General features: G+C 42.3%; 1 protein-coding gene across 4 annotated transcripts in view; it reads left to right on the top strand.

Moving 5' to 3' along the window:
- Positions 1-13,762, top strand: part of xpnpep1 (X-prolyl aminopeptidase (aminopeptidase P) 1, soluble) — a 93,310-nt gene that overhangs the window by 57,405 nt on the left and 22,143 nt on the right. For all 4 annotated transcript variants that reach the window (XM_060842516.1, XM_060842517.1, XM_060842518.1 and 1 more), the window contains 5 exons: positions 173-231; positions 9,111-9,188; positions 10,060-10,131; positions 11,994-12,054; positions 12,812-12,881. In XM_060842516.1, coding sequence (XP_060698499.1) covers positions 173-231; positions 9,111-9,188; positions 10,060-10,131; positions 11,994-12,054; positions 12,812-12,881 — 340 coding nt within the window. The remainder of the gene's footprint in view (positions 1-172; positions 232-9,110; positions 9,189-10,059; positions 10,132-11,993; positions 12,055-12,811; positions 12,882-13,762) is intronic.

Here is a 13,762-nt window from a genome sequence, read left to right as displayed (position 1 = left end):
GGGATAAATCTCCAAGGTCTTTCACAATCTTACTGTGGGAGCACAAGGCACCATCTGGACTAAACCACAATCAAAGAATTTTAGGTAATTCATATCAACCCACTGTAACTTTACTTTCTCTTTTAACATGCCCATTATTTCTGGAATACTTACTGAGATTGCAATTTTGCAGGTTCCAAAAGGCAACATAACTGAACTGGATGCTTCGGACAAAGCAGCTGAATTCCGCATGTAAGTCTTAATGCTGCACCCATTTTAGTGTAACCGAATTGTTTTACAGAAACCCAAATCCCATATGTTCATGTTTTGCTACTTGGGAGCATTAGGGAATCACCTCATAGTTAGTATTTCTCACCTTTCCCACTATTGTTGATTTTAGGTTCACTACTTGAATGGAATCATGGTACATTAAAACATACAAAAACTAAACAGAGCTCTAGTCAGACCACACAAAGAATACTGTGAGTAGTTTTCATCTCCTAATCTAACCAAAGATATATTGGTTGTGCACATGACAGTCCACAGAAGGGTATGGAGGGATTTTCTTACGCGGTAAGGTTGAGAAGGTTGGGCTTATATTCATCAGGATTTGGTGGACTACAGGAAGAACTTATTGAAACATGCAAGATTCTTAAGTCTGCTTAACAGAATAGATGAAGAGGGATTGCTTCCCCATTATGGGACAGTCTAGGACAGGAGGGCATCATGTAGTTGTGGGTATGTTTGCCGAGCTGGGAAGTTGATTTTCAGACAATTCATCCCCTTTCTAGGTGACCTCCTCAGAGTTTTGGAGCTTCCTGTGAAGTGCTGCTGTGCTGTGTCTTCTGGAATTCTGTGTCAACAGGCACCCAAGCAACAAATTTTTATGCAAACCTTGAACATTTACGGGCATCATCTCAGAATTAGGGTCACCCTTTTAAGACAGAGATGAGGAGGAATTTCTTCTCTGAAGGTTGGGAATCTGTGGAATTCTATGCCAGAGAGGGCTGTCAAGACTGAGCTGCTTGATATATTCAAGGCTGAGACAGGTTTTTAATCAGGAAGGGAATTGAGTTTTATGGGGAAAGGTTAAGAAGGTGGGGTTGAGGAAAATGAGATTAGCCGAATAGTGGAACAGACTGAATGAGCCTGAATGGCCAACCTCTGCTTCTCCATCTTGTATTCTTATGGGATCTTGAAATTTGGGATCATAGGAATTTACAACAGTGAGAGAAGCCATTGATCCCACTATACTTCTGCTGGCTTTAAAACAAGAGTGCTTGTCAGCATAATGCTACTTTCCAGCTCTTGGTCCATGGCCCTTTTTGTTATGGTATATCAACGGTACATTCAAGTACCTTTTAAATATAATGAGGGTTTCTGCTGACCATGCTTTAAAGCAATTGACAAAAGGATTTTACCTGTGCATGCACGTGTGTCTCTGGAACTGGCTAGTCAGTTCCAGAGACACACGTGCATGCACAGGTAAAAGTTCTCCTCAATGCCTTTCTAATCCTTTTGTCAATTGCTTTAAATCTATGCACACTTAGCTGTGCGCTAAGGGAAGTAAATCTTTTCTTTAAACTTTTCCAGATCCCTCATTTTATTCAACTCCGTTAAACCTCTGCTCAGCTTCCTGAAAAGAAACTATCTGAGCCAGTCAAGATGTTTATTACCATTAAATGTTGAAATAAAAAGTGTGATTGTTTTTTTGTTGAAGCAACAGAAACCAACAGAAATGTGATTCACAAGATGCCAGTAAATAATCTTGCAAATCTCTAGTAATGAAAACCATAATGTGGCTTAATTACCACCAGTTAATTAGCCAGTGTATATTTCAAAGGTCTCTAAATAACATGATTTTTCTCTATAAGCATATACAGTTGATATTAGTGTGTACCTACAGTCTTTTTCTCAAATTCACAGTTTCATTTTGTGAACCTGGAAGCTTGCCATCAATATCCCTGCTACATTATAGTTACATTTTGATGTTCTGATTTATTGGGAACTTAAGATATTGACAAACTAATGGGATTAAACTGGGTCTGTGGCAGGTGGTGAGGGAATCAATGAGAAGGAAAAACATAGTTGACCTCATTCTTTCCAGCCTGCCAGCTGCAGATGCATCTGTCCATGACAGTATTGGTAAGAGTGACTACTGCGCAGTCCTTGTGGAGACAAAGACCTGACTTCACATTGAGAATAATCTCCATAAGTTGTGTGGTACTATCACCGTGCTAAATGAAACAGACTTCGAGCAGATCTAGCAACACAGGACTGAGTACCCATGAGGCACTGTGGGCCATCAACAGCAGTAGAATTGTAATTCAGCACAATCTGTAACCTCATGGCCCAGCATATCCCCCACTCAACCATTACCATCAAGCGAAGGGATCAACCCTGGTTCAATGGAGAGTGCAGGAGGGTATGCCAGGAGCAGCACCAGGTATTCTTAAAAATGAGATGTCAACCTGGTGAAGCTGCCAAACAGCATAAGCAGCAAGTGATCCACATAGCTCAGTGAATCCACAACAGACGGATCAGATCTAAACTCTGCAGTCCTTCCACATCCAATAGTAAATGGTATTGGAAAATTAAACAACTCACTGGAGGAGGCGGCTCCACAAATATCCCTATCCTCAATGATGGAAGAGCCCAGCACTTCAACGCAAAAGGTAAGGCTGAAACATTTGCAGCAATCTTCAGCCAGCAGTGCCGAGTGGAGGATCCATCATGGCCTCCTGCAGTGGTCCCCAGCGTCACAGACACCAGTCCTCAGCCAATTCGATTCACTCTACATGATATAAGGAATTGATTGGAGATTCTGGATATTGCAAAGGCCTCGGGCCCTGACAACATTCTGGCAATAGTACCGAAGACTTGTGCTCCAGAACTTGTTGCTCCCCTAGCCAAGCTCTTCCACTACAGTTACAACACCGGCCTCGACCTGACATTGTGGAAAATTGCCCAGGTATGTCCTAGAACATAGAACATAGAACAATACAGCACGGAACAGGCTCTTCGGCCCACGATGTTGTGCCGAACATTTGTCCTAGCTTAAGCACTTATCCATGGACCTATCTAATTGCCGCTTAAAGGCCACCAATGATTCTGACTCTGCCACTCCCACAGGCAGCGCATTCCATGCCCCCACCATTCTCTGAGTAAAGAACCTACCCCTGACATCCCCCCCCATACCTTCCACTCTTCACCTTAAATTTACGTTCCCTTGTAACACTCTGTTGTACTTGAGGAAAAAGTCTCTGACTGTCTACTCTATCTATTCCCTGATCATCTTATAAACCTCTATCAAGTCATCCCTCATCCTTCGCCGTTCCAATGAGAAAAGGCCTAGCACTCTCAACCTATCCTCGTACAACCTATTCTCCATTCCAGGCAACATCCTGGTAAATCTCCACTGCACCTTCTCCAAAGCTTCCACATCTTTCCTAAAATGAGACGACCAGAACTGCACACAGTACTCCAGACGTGGCCTTACCAAGGTCCTATACAGCTGCAACATCACCTCCCTCTGCTAATGAATGCTAATACACCATAGGCCTTTTTACAAGCTCTATCCACCTGAGTGGCAACTTTCAAAGATCTATGAACATAGACCCCAAGATCCCTCTGCTCCTCCACCTTACTAAGAACCTTACTGTTAACCCTGTATTCCGCATTCTTACTTGTCCTTCCAAAATGGACAACCTCACGCTTGACAGGGTTGAACTCCATCTGCCACTCCTCAGCCCAGCTCTGCATCATATCTATTGGTGAGACAGGCCGCTTACTTGCGGAACGCTTCAGAGAACACCTCTGGGCCGCCCGAACCAACCAACCCAATCACCCCGTGGCTCAACACTTTAACTCCCCCTCCCACTCCACCGAGGACATGCAGGTCCTTGGACTCCTCCACCGGCAGAACACAACTACACGACGGCTGGAGGAGGAGCGCCTCATCTTCCGCCTGGGAACCCTCCAACCACATGGTATGAATTCAGATTTCTCCAGCTTCCTCATTTCCCCTCCCCCCACCTTGTCTCAGTCGGTTCTCTCAACTCAGCACCGCCCTCCTAACCTGCAATCCTCTTCCTGATCTCTCCGCCCCCACCCCACTCCGGCCTATCACCCTCACCTTGACCTCCTTCCACCTATCCCACCTCCATCGCCCCTCCCCCTAGTCCCTCCTCCCTACCTTTTATCTCAGCCTGCTTGGCTCTCTCTCTCTTATTCCTGATGAAGGGCTTATGCTCGAAACGTCGAATTCTCTATTCCTGAGATGCTGCCTAACCTGCTGTGCTTTGACCAGCAACACATTTGCAGCTGTGATCTCCAGCATCTGCAGACCTCATTTTTTACTGCATCATATCTAAGTCCCTTTGCAGCCGACAACAACCCTCCTCACTATCCACAACTCCACCTATCTTTGTATCGTCTGCAAATTTACTGACCCACCCTTCGACTCCCTCTTCCAAGTCATTAATAAAAATTATGAACAGCTGAGGACCCAAAATTGATCCCTGCGGAACTCCACTTGTAACTGGGCTCCAGGGTGAATATTTACCATCTACCACCACTCTCTGACTTCGACCGGTTAGCCAGTTCCCTATCCAACCGGCCAAATTTCCCACTATCCCATGCCTCCTGACTTTCCGCATCAGCCTACCATGGGGAACCTTATCAAATGCCTTACTAAAATCCATGTACAGTACATCCACTGCTCTACCCTCATCCACATGCTTGGACACCTCCTCAAAGAATTCAATAAGACGTGTAACGCAAGACCTACCCCTCACAAATCCGTGCTGGCTGTCCCTAATCAAGCAGTATCTTTCCAGATACTCATAAATCCTATCCCTCAGTACCCTTTCCATTACATTGCCTACCACCGAAGTAAGACTAACTGGCCTATAATTCCCAGGGTTATCCCTATTCCCTTTTTTGAACAGGGGACAACATTCACCACTCTCCAGTCCCCGGTACCACCCCCGTTGACAATGAAGACGAAAAGATCATTGCCAACGGCTCTGCAGTTTCCTCTCTTGCTTCCCACATAATCCTAGGATATATCCCGTCAGGACTATCCTCAAGTTTTTCAAAATGCCCAACACATCTTCCTTCCTAACAAGTATCTCCTCTAGCTTACCAGTCCGTTTCATACTCTCCTCTTCAACATTACGGTCCCTCTCATTTGTAAATATTGAAGAAAAGTACACATTCAAGACCTATCCTATCTCTTCCGACTCTGTACACAGTCTCCCACTACTGTCCTTGATCGGACCTACCCTGTACACCAAAAGCAGAGCAAACTCAACCCAGTCACTTATTGCTCCATCAGTCTACCCTTGATCATCAGTAAAGTGATGGAAGGTGTCACCAACAGTGCTATCAAGCTCAATACCTGCTCAGTGACGCCCCGTTTGGGTTCCGCTCAGCTCCTGACTTCATTACAGCCTTGGTTCAAACATGGATGAAAGAGCTGAATTCCAGAAGGGAGGTGAGAGTGGACAGCCCTTGACATCAAGGCTGCATTCGACCGAGTGTGGCGTCAAGGAGCCCTGGCAAAACTGGAATTAATGAATATCAGGGGGCAAGCTCCCTAATATTGGAATCATGCCTTGCACATAGGAATGTGGTTGTGGTTGTTGGAGGTCAGTCATCTCACCTGTAGGACATTTCTGCAGGGGTTCCTCAGAGTAGTATCCTAGGTTCAAACATCATTGACCTTCCCTCCATCATAAGGACTGAAGCAGGGATGTTCGCCAATGATTGCACAACATTCAGCACTATTCATGATTCCTCAGACATTGAAGCAGTCCATGTTCAAGTGCAACAATTTCTGGTTAGTATCCAGGCTTGGGCTGACAAGTGGAAAGTAACAGTCACGTCACACAAATGCCAGGCAATGACATTTCCAATAAGAGGCAATCGAACCACTGCCTCTCGGCATTCAATAGTGTTACCATCACTGAATTTACCCACTATCAGCATCCTTGGGTTTAGCATTGACCAGAAACTCCGCTGGACTTAGTACGAAAACAAAGTGGTTACCACAGCAGGTCAGAGACTCGGAATACTGCAGTGAGTCACTCACCTTCTGACTCTCCAAAGTCTGTTTGTCATCCACAAAACTCATGTCGGGTATTTGGTCAAATACCCTCCATTTGCCTGAATGAGTGCAGCTCTAACGATACTATCCAGCGCTATCAAGAAGCTTGACACTATCCAGGACAAAGCAGCCTGCTTGATTGGCACCACATTCACACGCATCCACTCCCTCCACCATCGACACTCAGACCAGCAGTGTGTGCTACTTACAATATGCACTGCAGAAACTTACCAAAGACAGAACCTTCCAAACCCATGACCACTTCCATCTAGATGGACAAGGGCAGAAGATACATGAGAACACCACCACCCGCAAGATCCCCTCCAAATCACTATCCTGACTTGGAAATGTATCACCATTCCACTGTTGCTGGGTTACAATTCGCGGGCAGCATGGTGGCACAGTGGTTAGCACTGCTGCCTCATAGCACCAGAGATCTGGGTTCAATTCCCACCTCAGGCGACTTTCTGTGTGAAGTTTGCACATTCTCCCCGTGTCTGCGTGGGTTTCCTCCGGGTGCTCCGGTTTCCTCCCACAATCCAAAAATGTGCAGGTTAGGTGAATTGGCCATACTAAATTGCCCGTAGTGTTAGGTCAAGGGGTAAATGTAAGGGTATGGGTGGGTTGCGCTTCGGCGGGTCGATGTGGACTTGTTGGGTTGAAGGGCCTGTTTCCACACTGTAAGTAATCTAATCTAATTCTGAAACTTCCTCTCAAAGGGCATTATGGGGTGGGCAATAAGTGCTGGCCCAGCCAGTGATGCTTATGGCCCTTGAATAAAAAAAGGATAAAAGTTTACAATTTCCACTCCCTAAATGAAAAAAGCTTTTTCCTGGATACTTGAGAGCAGCAGAATTGTAATCTTGTTCTTCCTAGTTGGCCTACTCAAAGAAATGTTTACTTCACTGGGAATTACAAATATTTGCTGAGTCTGGGGTTAACTGAAGCAAAGCAGGAGGTACTGAAGGATGAGTTAGAACAGAAGAACGAGCAACAGCAGTTGACTGTCCGGTCCTTCGAGCCTGCTCCACCATTCAATATGGCTGACCATTTTATCCGCGTTCTCACTGTATCCTTTAATTCCTTTGTTCAAAAAAAATCTTCGTTTTAAATACATTTACTGAAGTAGCGTCAATTACTTCACTGGGCAAGGAATTCCATAGATTTACAACACTTGGGGTGAAACGATTCCTTCTCAGTTCAGTTCTAAATCTGCTCCTTCTAATTTTGAGGCTATGTCCTCTTGTTCTAGTTTCACCTGCCAGTGGAAACATCCTCTCTACTTCTATCTTTTCTATTCCCTTCATAATTTTATATGTTTCCATAAGATCCCCCCTCATTCTATTAAATTCCAGTGAATATAGTCCCAATCTACTGAGTCTCTCCTCTTAAGCCAACCCCTCAACTCTGGAATCAACCCTGTGACCCTCCCCTGTACCCCCTTCAGTGCCAGTCCATCCTTTCTCAAGAAAGGAGACCAAAACTGCACACAGTACTCCAGGTGTAGCTTCACCAGCACCGTGTACAGCTACAACATAACCTCTCTGTTTTTAAACTCAATCCCTTTAGCAATGAAGGACAAAGTTCCATTTGCCTTTCTAATTACCTGTTGTCCCTGCAAACCAACCTTCTGTGACTCATGCACAAGGACACCCAGGTCCCTCTGCACAGCAGCGTGCTGCAACTTGTTACCATGCAAGTAATAACCCTTTTTACAGTTATTCCTACCAAAATGTCAGACCTTTGCCCACTCACTCACTGTATCTATGTTCCTCTGCAAAGTTTCACCGTCCTCTGCACACTTTGCTCTGCCACTCATCTTAGTGTCATCTGAAAACTTTGACACCCTACATGTAGTCCCCAACTCCAAATCATCTATATGAATTGTAAATAATTGCCGTCCCAACACCAATCCCTGAGGCACACCACTAATCACTGATGACCAACCAGAATAACTCTCAATTATTCCCGCTTTTTGTTTTCTGTTAATCAACCAATCCTCTACCCGTGCTAATATTTCACTCACAATGCCATCCATCCTTACCTTATGCAGCAGTATCTTGGCGAAGGCCTTTTGGAAATCTAGGTACACCACATCCACTGAGTTGAGCCATATTATTTACTGAATTAGAAAGCTGCATGAATGGCAGACAGGGTCAGTACCTGATGCAGAATGTTTAGCATGTGGTATTTGCGAGTAAGCAGGGAATAAATTACATTATACATCAAGGTTCGGTTGCAAATTCCATTTGCAGTGCCCACATAATTCAGTTAAAAATCACACAACACCAGGTTATAGTCCAACAGGTTTATTTGGAAGCACTAGCTTTCATAGCACTGCTCCTTCATCAGGTAGCTACCTCCTCAGGCACTTCCACCTCATAATTCAACACTTTCTTTGTACCAATCATGCAACTATTCACTAATCTTAAATAAACAATGAAAATAACATGGCATAGGGAGCTTTTTTTAGATTATGAAAGAGAGCAAGAAGTGTTTGTCATCAAAAAAAAGGATAAGATTGAAAGGCACTTCACCCCAAAAGTATGAAGACAATCCATGTTCCACAGTCTGAAGACTTGACCACGTTGTTTTGTTGGAGTTGGAAGTTGCTTGCTTTAAGGCTTTAATTTCTTGAGCATGTAATCCGCTACTAATAGAGAGCGCTGCATGTTTACATTTTTAGATTAGGTAGAGTTGACTGTAAATCTTTGTAGCAAGTAGGATTTGAACCTGGCTTTCTGTCTTAGAGGCAGAGACTTACCACTGTACTATAAGAGCCCTTTGGAATTGATAATATCCTGTCTTTCAACACACAACTTCCTAATTTCTAAAACATCATGTGAGTTTAGAGCTTATTTTGGGAATGTGAAATTGGATAATTAATCACTTTTTAACAGGTCTCTATCTTATTCAGTTATTTTTAACATCTTCCAGTGTATTTGGTGTTGAGTTTTTCATAAAAATAAATCACTTCCAAATATAACCAGTTTTAATTCATTCCTTTATGTATATTTTGCAGGCAACAAGAAAAATTTGTAGACTTGAGTTTCACCACGATCTCCAGCAGTGGACCAAACAGTGCAATCATTCACTACAGGTAACACCTGCATGGAGTGACCCATTGTGATGTTTCAGTGCTGACATTGATGCTGAATCAAGTAAAAAAAAACTCTAAAAGCAGAAGGATCTGTCTTTGAATCATTCTTTCTAAAAGCAAACTTGTAGCACTCTCAGTATATACAAGTTATGATTTAAAAAATATATTAAAGAAATACACTGAAACAAATATTGGTCATAAAAGTAATGGAACTTAAAAACTTTGTAAAAGAAGTGATAAATGTAAGTACAGAAAAGGATAGGAGAGGACCATTTGGTCCATTTGAGTCTGACATTATTTTCTGATTGGCTTTCTGATTTATTCCTGAGGCTGATGCTGTGAACATCCTGAACAATCGATCAGAAATTGAACAAGTATGTTATAATGTCCCCTCACTGTATTTCTGGTAATATCAGCTATTGACAAAAAAAAACTGTGTTGCTTTAGAAATGAAATGCTGCTGTAACTGTGATCTACTTCACTCATTTAGATTGGAGATTAAAGAGAGTTCTGACCAGGCAGGTTTTGCAGAGGCCTAATGCTTTTCCTGAATGAAAAACAATAGGATCATGTATAAAGCTTCAGTTGATGCTGAAGAGGAAGCTGCGCTCTGTTTAATTACCTCGTTTCTTCACTGGTGTACTGTAGTACACCTTAAAGTTAGATTGTCTGTGCTTTGTAGATGATGGACAGGCATTGGGAAGACAGGAGGTGAGTTACTCACCACAGGATTCCGAACCTTTGACTTTCACTTGGAGCCACTGTGTTTATATGGCGGGTCAGTTACTGTTGCAGGGAAGATCGAAGTGCAGCATTATGAATACTTGTGCTTTGAGGCTTATTTAAATTCCAAACTTGTTTTAACTTTTAGGCCCACCCAACATACCAACAGAACTTTATCAATGAGTGAAATCTACCTTTTGGATTCTGGCGCCCAGTATAGGTAAGACATTGTATCAAATTAGATTGTCTAAGGACTGCACAAAAATGATCTAACAGTGTGATTTATACAAAAGTTATTAATTACTTCCTAAGGGAAAAGAACAACATTCATTTCTATTGCATCTTTTTATGTCATTGGGAAGCACCTTAAATAGAAATGACTTTTGAACTTGTGTTAGTGTAAATGACTTGAGTAATTAAGTTTATTTTTGCCACAGAAAGAGCCAATAAATATCAATATGGCCCCAGAGCATTACCTCATTTTTTTGGTGAACAGATAAATGCTGACAAAAGGGTGCCTTTCTTTTAAAAACTGCAGTGGGTTTTTTTTACATTTCCCTGCGCAGCCAGACAATGTCTTATCAAAAGAATGATATATGATCATGGATCATTTCTTTTTGTTTGCATGGAAGTAACATCCTGACTAATGTTCTAAAGTCAGTCAGTGAGACTTGAGTCTATACTTGACATTTCAGGAGAGGGTGCTTCCAAGTCTGACCGAGCAGATGTCCATATTATAACAAATGGAGAATTGCACTATCTCATGTTGCCCTTGAGGTTATCCTCCTCCAGTTGACTACAGCCCATAAAGTCAGAAACAGAAATTGCTGGAAAAGTTCAGCAGGACTGGGAGCATATGTGCAGAGAAATCAGAAGTTTTGGGTCGAGTGACCCTTCCTCGGAACGACTTGAAACATTAACTCTGCTTTCTCTCCACAGATGCTGCCAGACCTGCTGAGCTTTTCCAGCCATTTCCATTTTTGTTTCTGATTTACAGCATCTGCAGTTCTTTTTGGTTATTATTGTCCACAAAGTCAAGATGTTTCACTTGGTATCATTGTTGGCCCATGGAAATGCTGGTGAGGCAACCAACTTTCGCCATTCTCACCTCAGCACAGTCTTCCCATTCGTTACTGATTGTGGGCTGCCACATAATTGCATTCACTGAAAGGTCCTTAACCAGTTCCTGTGGAGGTGCTGGTGTTGGACTGGGATGGGCAAAGTCAGAGGTCACATGTCACCAGGTTATAGTCCAACAGGCTTATTTGAAATCACAAGTGTTTGGAGCACTGCTCCTTTATCAGGTGAAATGGAAACATGAGAGAGCTACAATTTGACACTGTCAATGTGTGGACGCCACCTCTTGGAATGCTGCAGTTCAATGCGTGAAAATTACCAATGTTAAGAGTTGTCTCTGTTTGAAAGAGAATTGGCCTTCACGTCCAGATTCTTTCTTACCGTTGCTGATCTGATCTGCTGTATGGAACCATTTTATTGGTTTAGCTATCGAACGTGCTTGCTGCTGTTTGGAGTTTTCTTGTTGCTGCCTTATGAACAAGAGTAAGAAGGTGTTTGTCGTGGAAAAAGGTCGGGTTGAAAGGTGCTTCACTCCAAAAGCATGATGACAATCGTGTTCCGTGGTCTGAAGACTTGAGCATGGTGTTGCCTTGGAGCTGGAAGTTGCTTTAAGGCTTTAATTTTTTGAGCATTTAATCTCCTACTGAGAGAGGGCTGCACTGTCAGCAGTGGTATCTTTGGGAGGAACTGTTAATCTGAGATGTTGCTCACTAAATGGACATGAGAGAGACTATTTTAAAGAAGTGGAGTTCACCCATTGTCAGGGTCAATATTTATTTTCAATTAAAATCATCAAAATGAATTTGCTGGCTATTTCCTTTATTACTTTATAGGCTTTAGACAATGTTTCCTATTTTACAGATGCGTTTTATTGTACATTACCTAATGTTACAACATCTTGCAACTTCAATAAAGTCGCTTTTCATTATAAGTGCAAGTGTAGCATTTGATTTGTTTAGATTGACAGTTTTTCATATGTTTAACCTGCTCTTCTGCTTCACATAGGGATGGCACGACCGATGTCACACGGACAATGCATTTTGGCACTCCATCCGAGTATGAGAAGGTATGTGATCTTGTTGTGAGCACCAGTGTAGCATTGACCAGATAACTGAGCTTCCAAAGAATCGCAAGGTTATACACGTCTGGAAAAGGCTTCTCTTAAAAATTGAAGGCTGAGGTGTGACCTAGTAGAGGTCTTTAAAACTAATAAAAGATTTTGTTAGTTGAGATTTGTGGGTTTCAACCACTGAGCAGTGTCAGGGTGAGAAGAGTGCTGTGTAATTTTCAGGAAGCAGCTCTGCTTTATCTGGTACCGGGTCCGTACCCCAATTTCCTCCAGAGCCTCTGTGTCTAGAAAGAGCAGCAGTGGTGAGAGCATGGAGTTCACTGCCGTGTGAAGGTGTTCAGGTGGATAGCAAGGGATGTGTTTATGGGGAAGGCAGATCAATACATGACAGAGAGGGGGGAGGTGAGGGTTTTCTGAAGAGCTACGTAAAGAAACATGGGAGAAGGTTTGAAGGCATCATAAATGAACTGGTTACTTGAGCCTGTGCTGCACAGTCAAAGTAATTTTGTGTGTTGCTATTTTTAACATCAATTTTGATGTTTTGACCAGATTTTGTAACCATCTTGAGAATCTCAGTGATTAACATTACTATAATTTGGTATTGAAATAAACGGATAACTAGGAGAATATTCTCTATCCCGTATGCAATGTAATTCGATATATGTGATTATTTTTAAAAAGAGCTTTCAGAACCTTCAGCAACTATAACGCATGTTTATGCTAATGTGTGGTTTATTTGCCCTCTTGTACTCAGGAATGCTTCACTTATGTGTTGAAGGGACACGTCTGTTTGGGTTCAGCGATTTTCCCAAGTGGTACCAAAGGTAAGATAGCTTGGTGCAGATAGCAGTATTATGAAAAAAACTAATCTCTTTTACCAGTGTAAATCTTGGGGCTGAGTGGAATTGGGGGTTGCTGGGGACATGAAGTTAGGATTGACTCACTTTGTGGTGCTAGGTGCTGTTTTTTGGTTTATTTCCTAATGATTGTTCCTGTTTAAAAATAAGAGTGAGAAGATTAATCCGTGGATAGTGTTGGTTTGGAGACTTATTCAAATACTTGCACTTCTACACAAAGATAATGTTAAAGCTATTTGTTAAAAGCCATACCTAATAAGGAGGAAGGTTTCTTTCAGCTAAACCAAGAAATTTGTAAACTTTTAAAAAATGCTATTGACATAATTGAGATTTCGGCTGAAATTTATTTTGAAATTGTTTGAACTAAAATAATACCCATCAAACTTTGAATTTAAACTGTAGAAATAGATTTTTTTAAAAGAAAAATATTTGTTGCCTTAACTAAGGATTAAATTGGCCAGGTTGGGAAAAGCTGTCAGTAGTTTATACTTGTTTGGGGAGAAGATTCTTGTGTGTTCAAGTCCCACCTTGTTCAGTGGTATGTCACAATGTGTCTAAACAAGTCAATTTAAATTTCAGTTAAAATTAGATCTTCCAGGTTTTAGCGGAGAAGCTCATGTTACTTGTTTCCAAAATGCAGACAGACATGTGACATGGTGGGATTGCAGAGCTGCGAAATAAAGTGGCAAGCCACAAAGACGACAGAGTATTAACGTAATCACCTGAGTGCAGAGTGCAGTGTATACACGACATTAGCTTCAGCATAACTGTGTCTTAATGGGAAAGTGGGTTTGGGCACTTCATATCAAAGCAAAATCCTTTAGATATTGGAAATTGGAAACAAAAGT

This window comes from Hemiscyllium ocellatum, chromosome 22 (assembly GCF_020745735.1).
Source record: "Hemiscyllium ocellatum isolate sHemOce1 chromosome 22, sHemOce1.pat.X.cur, whole genome shotgun sequence".
Taxonomy (NCBI): domain Eukaryota; kingdom Metazoa; phylum Chordata; class Chondrichthyes; order Orectolobiformes; family Hemiscylliidae; genus Hemiscyllium; species Hemiscyllium ocellatum.
This window is presented reverse-complemented; position numbering and strand designations above follow the sequence as displayed.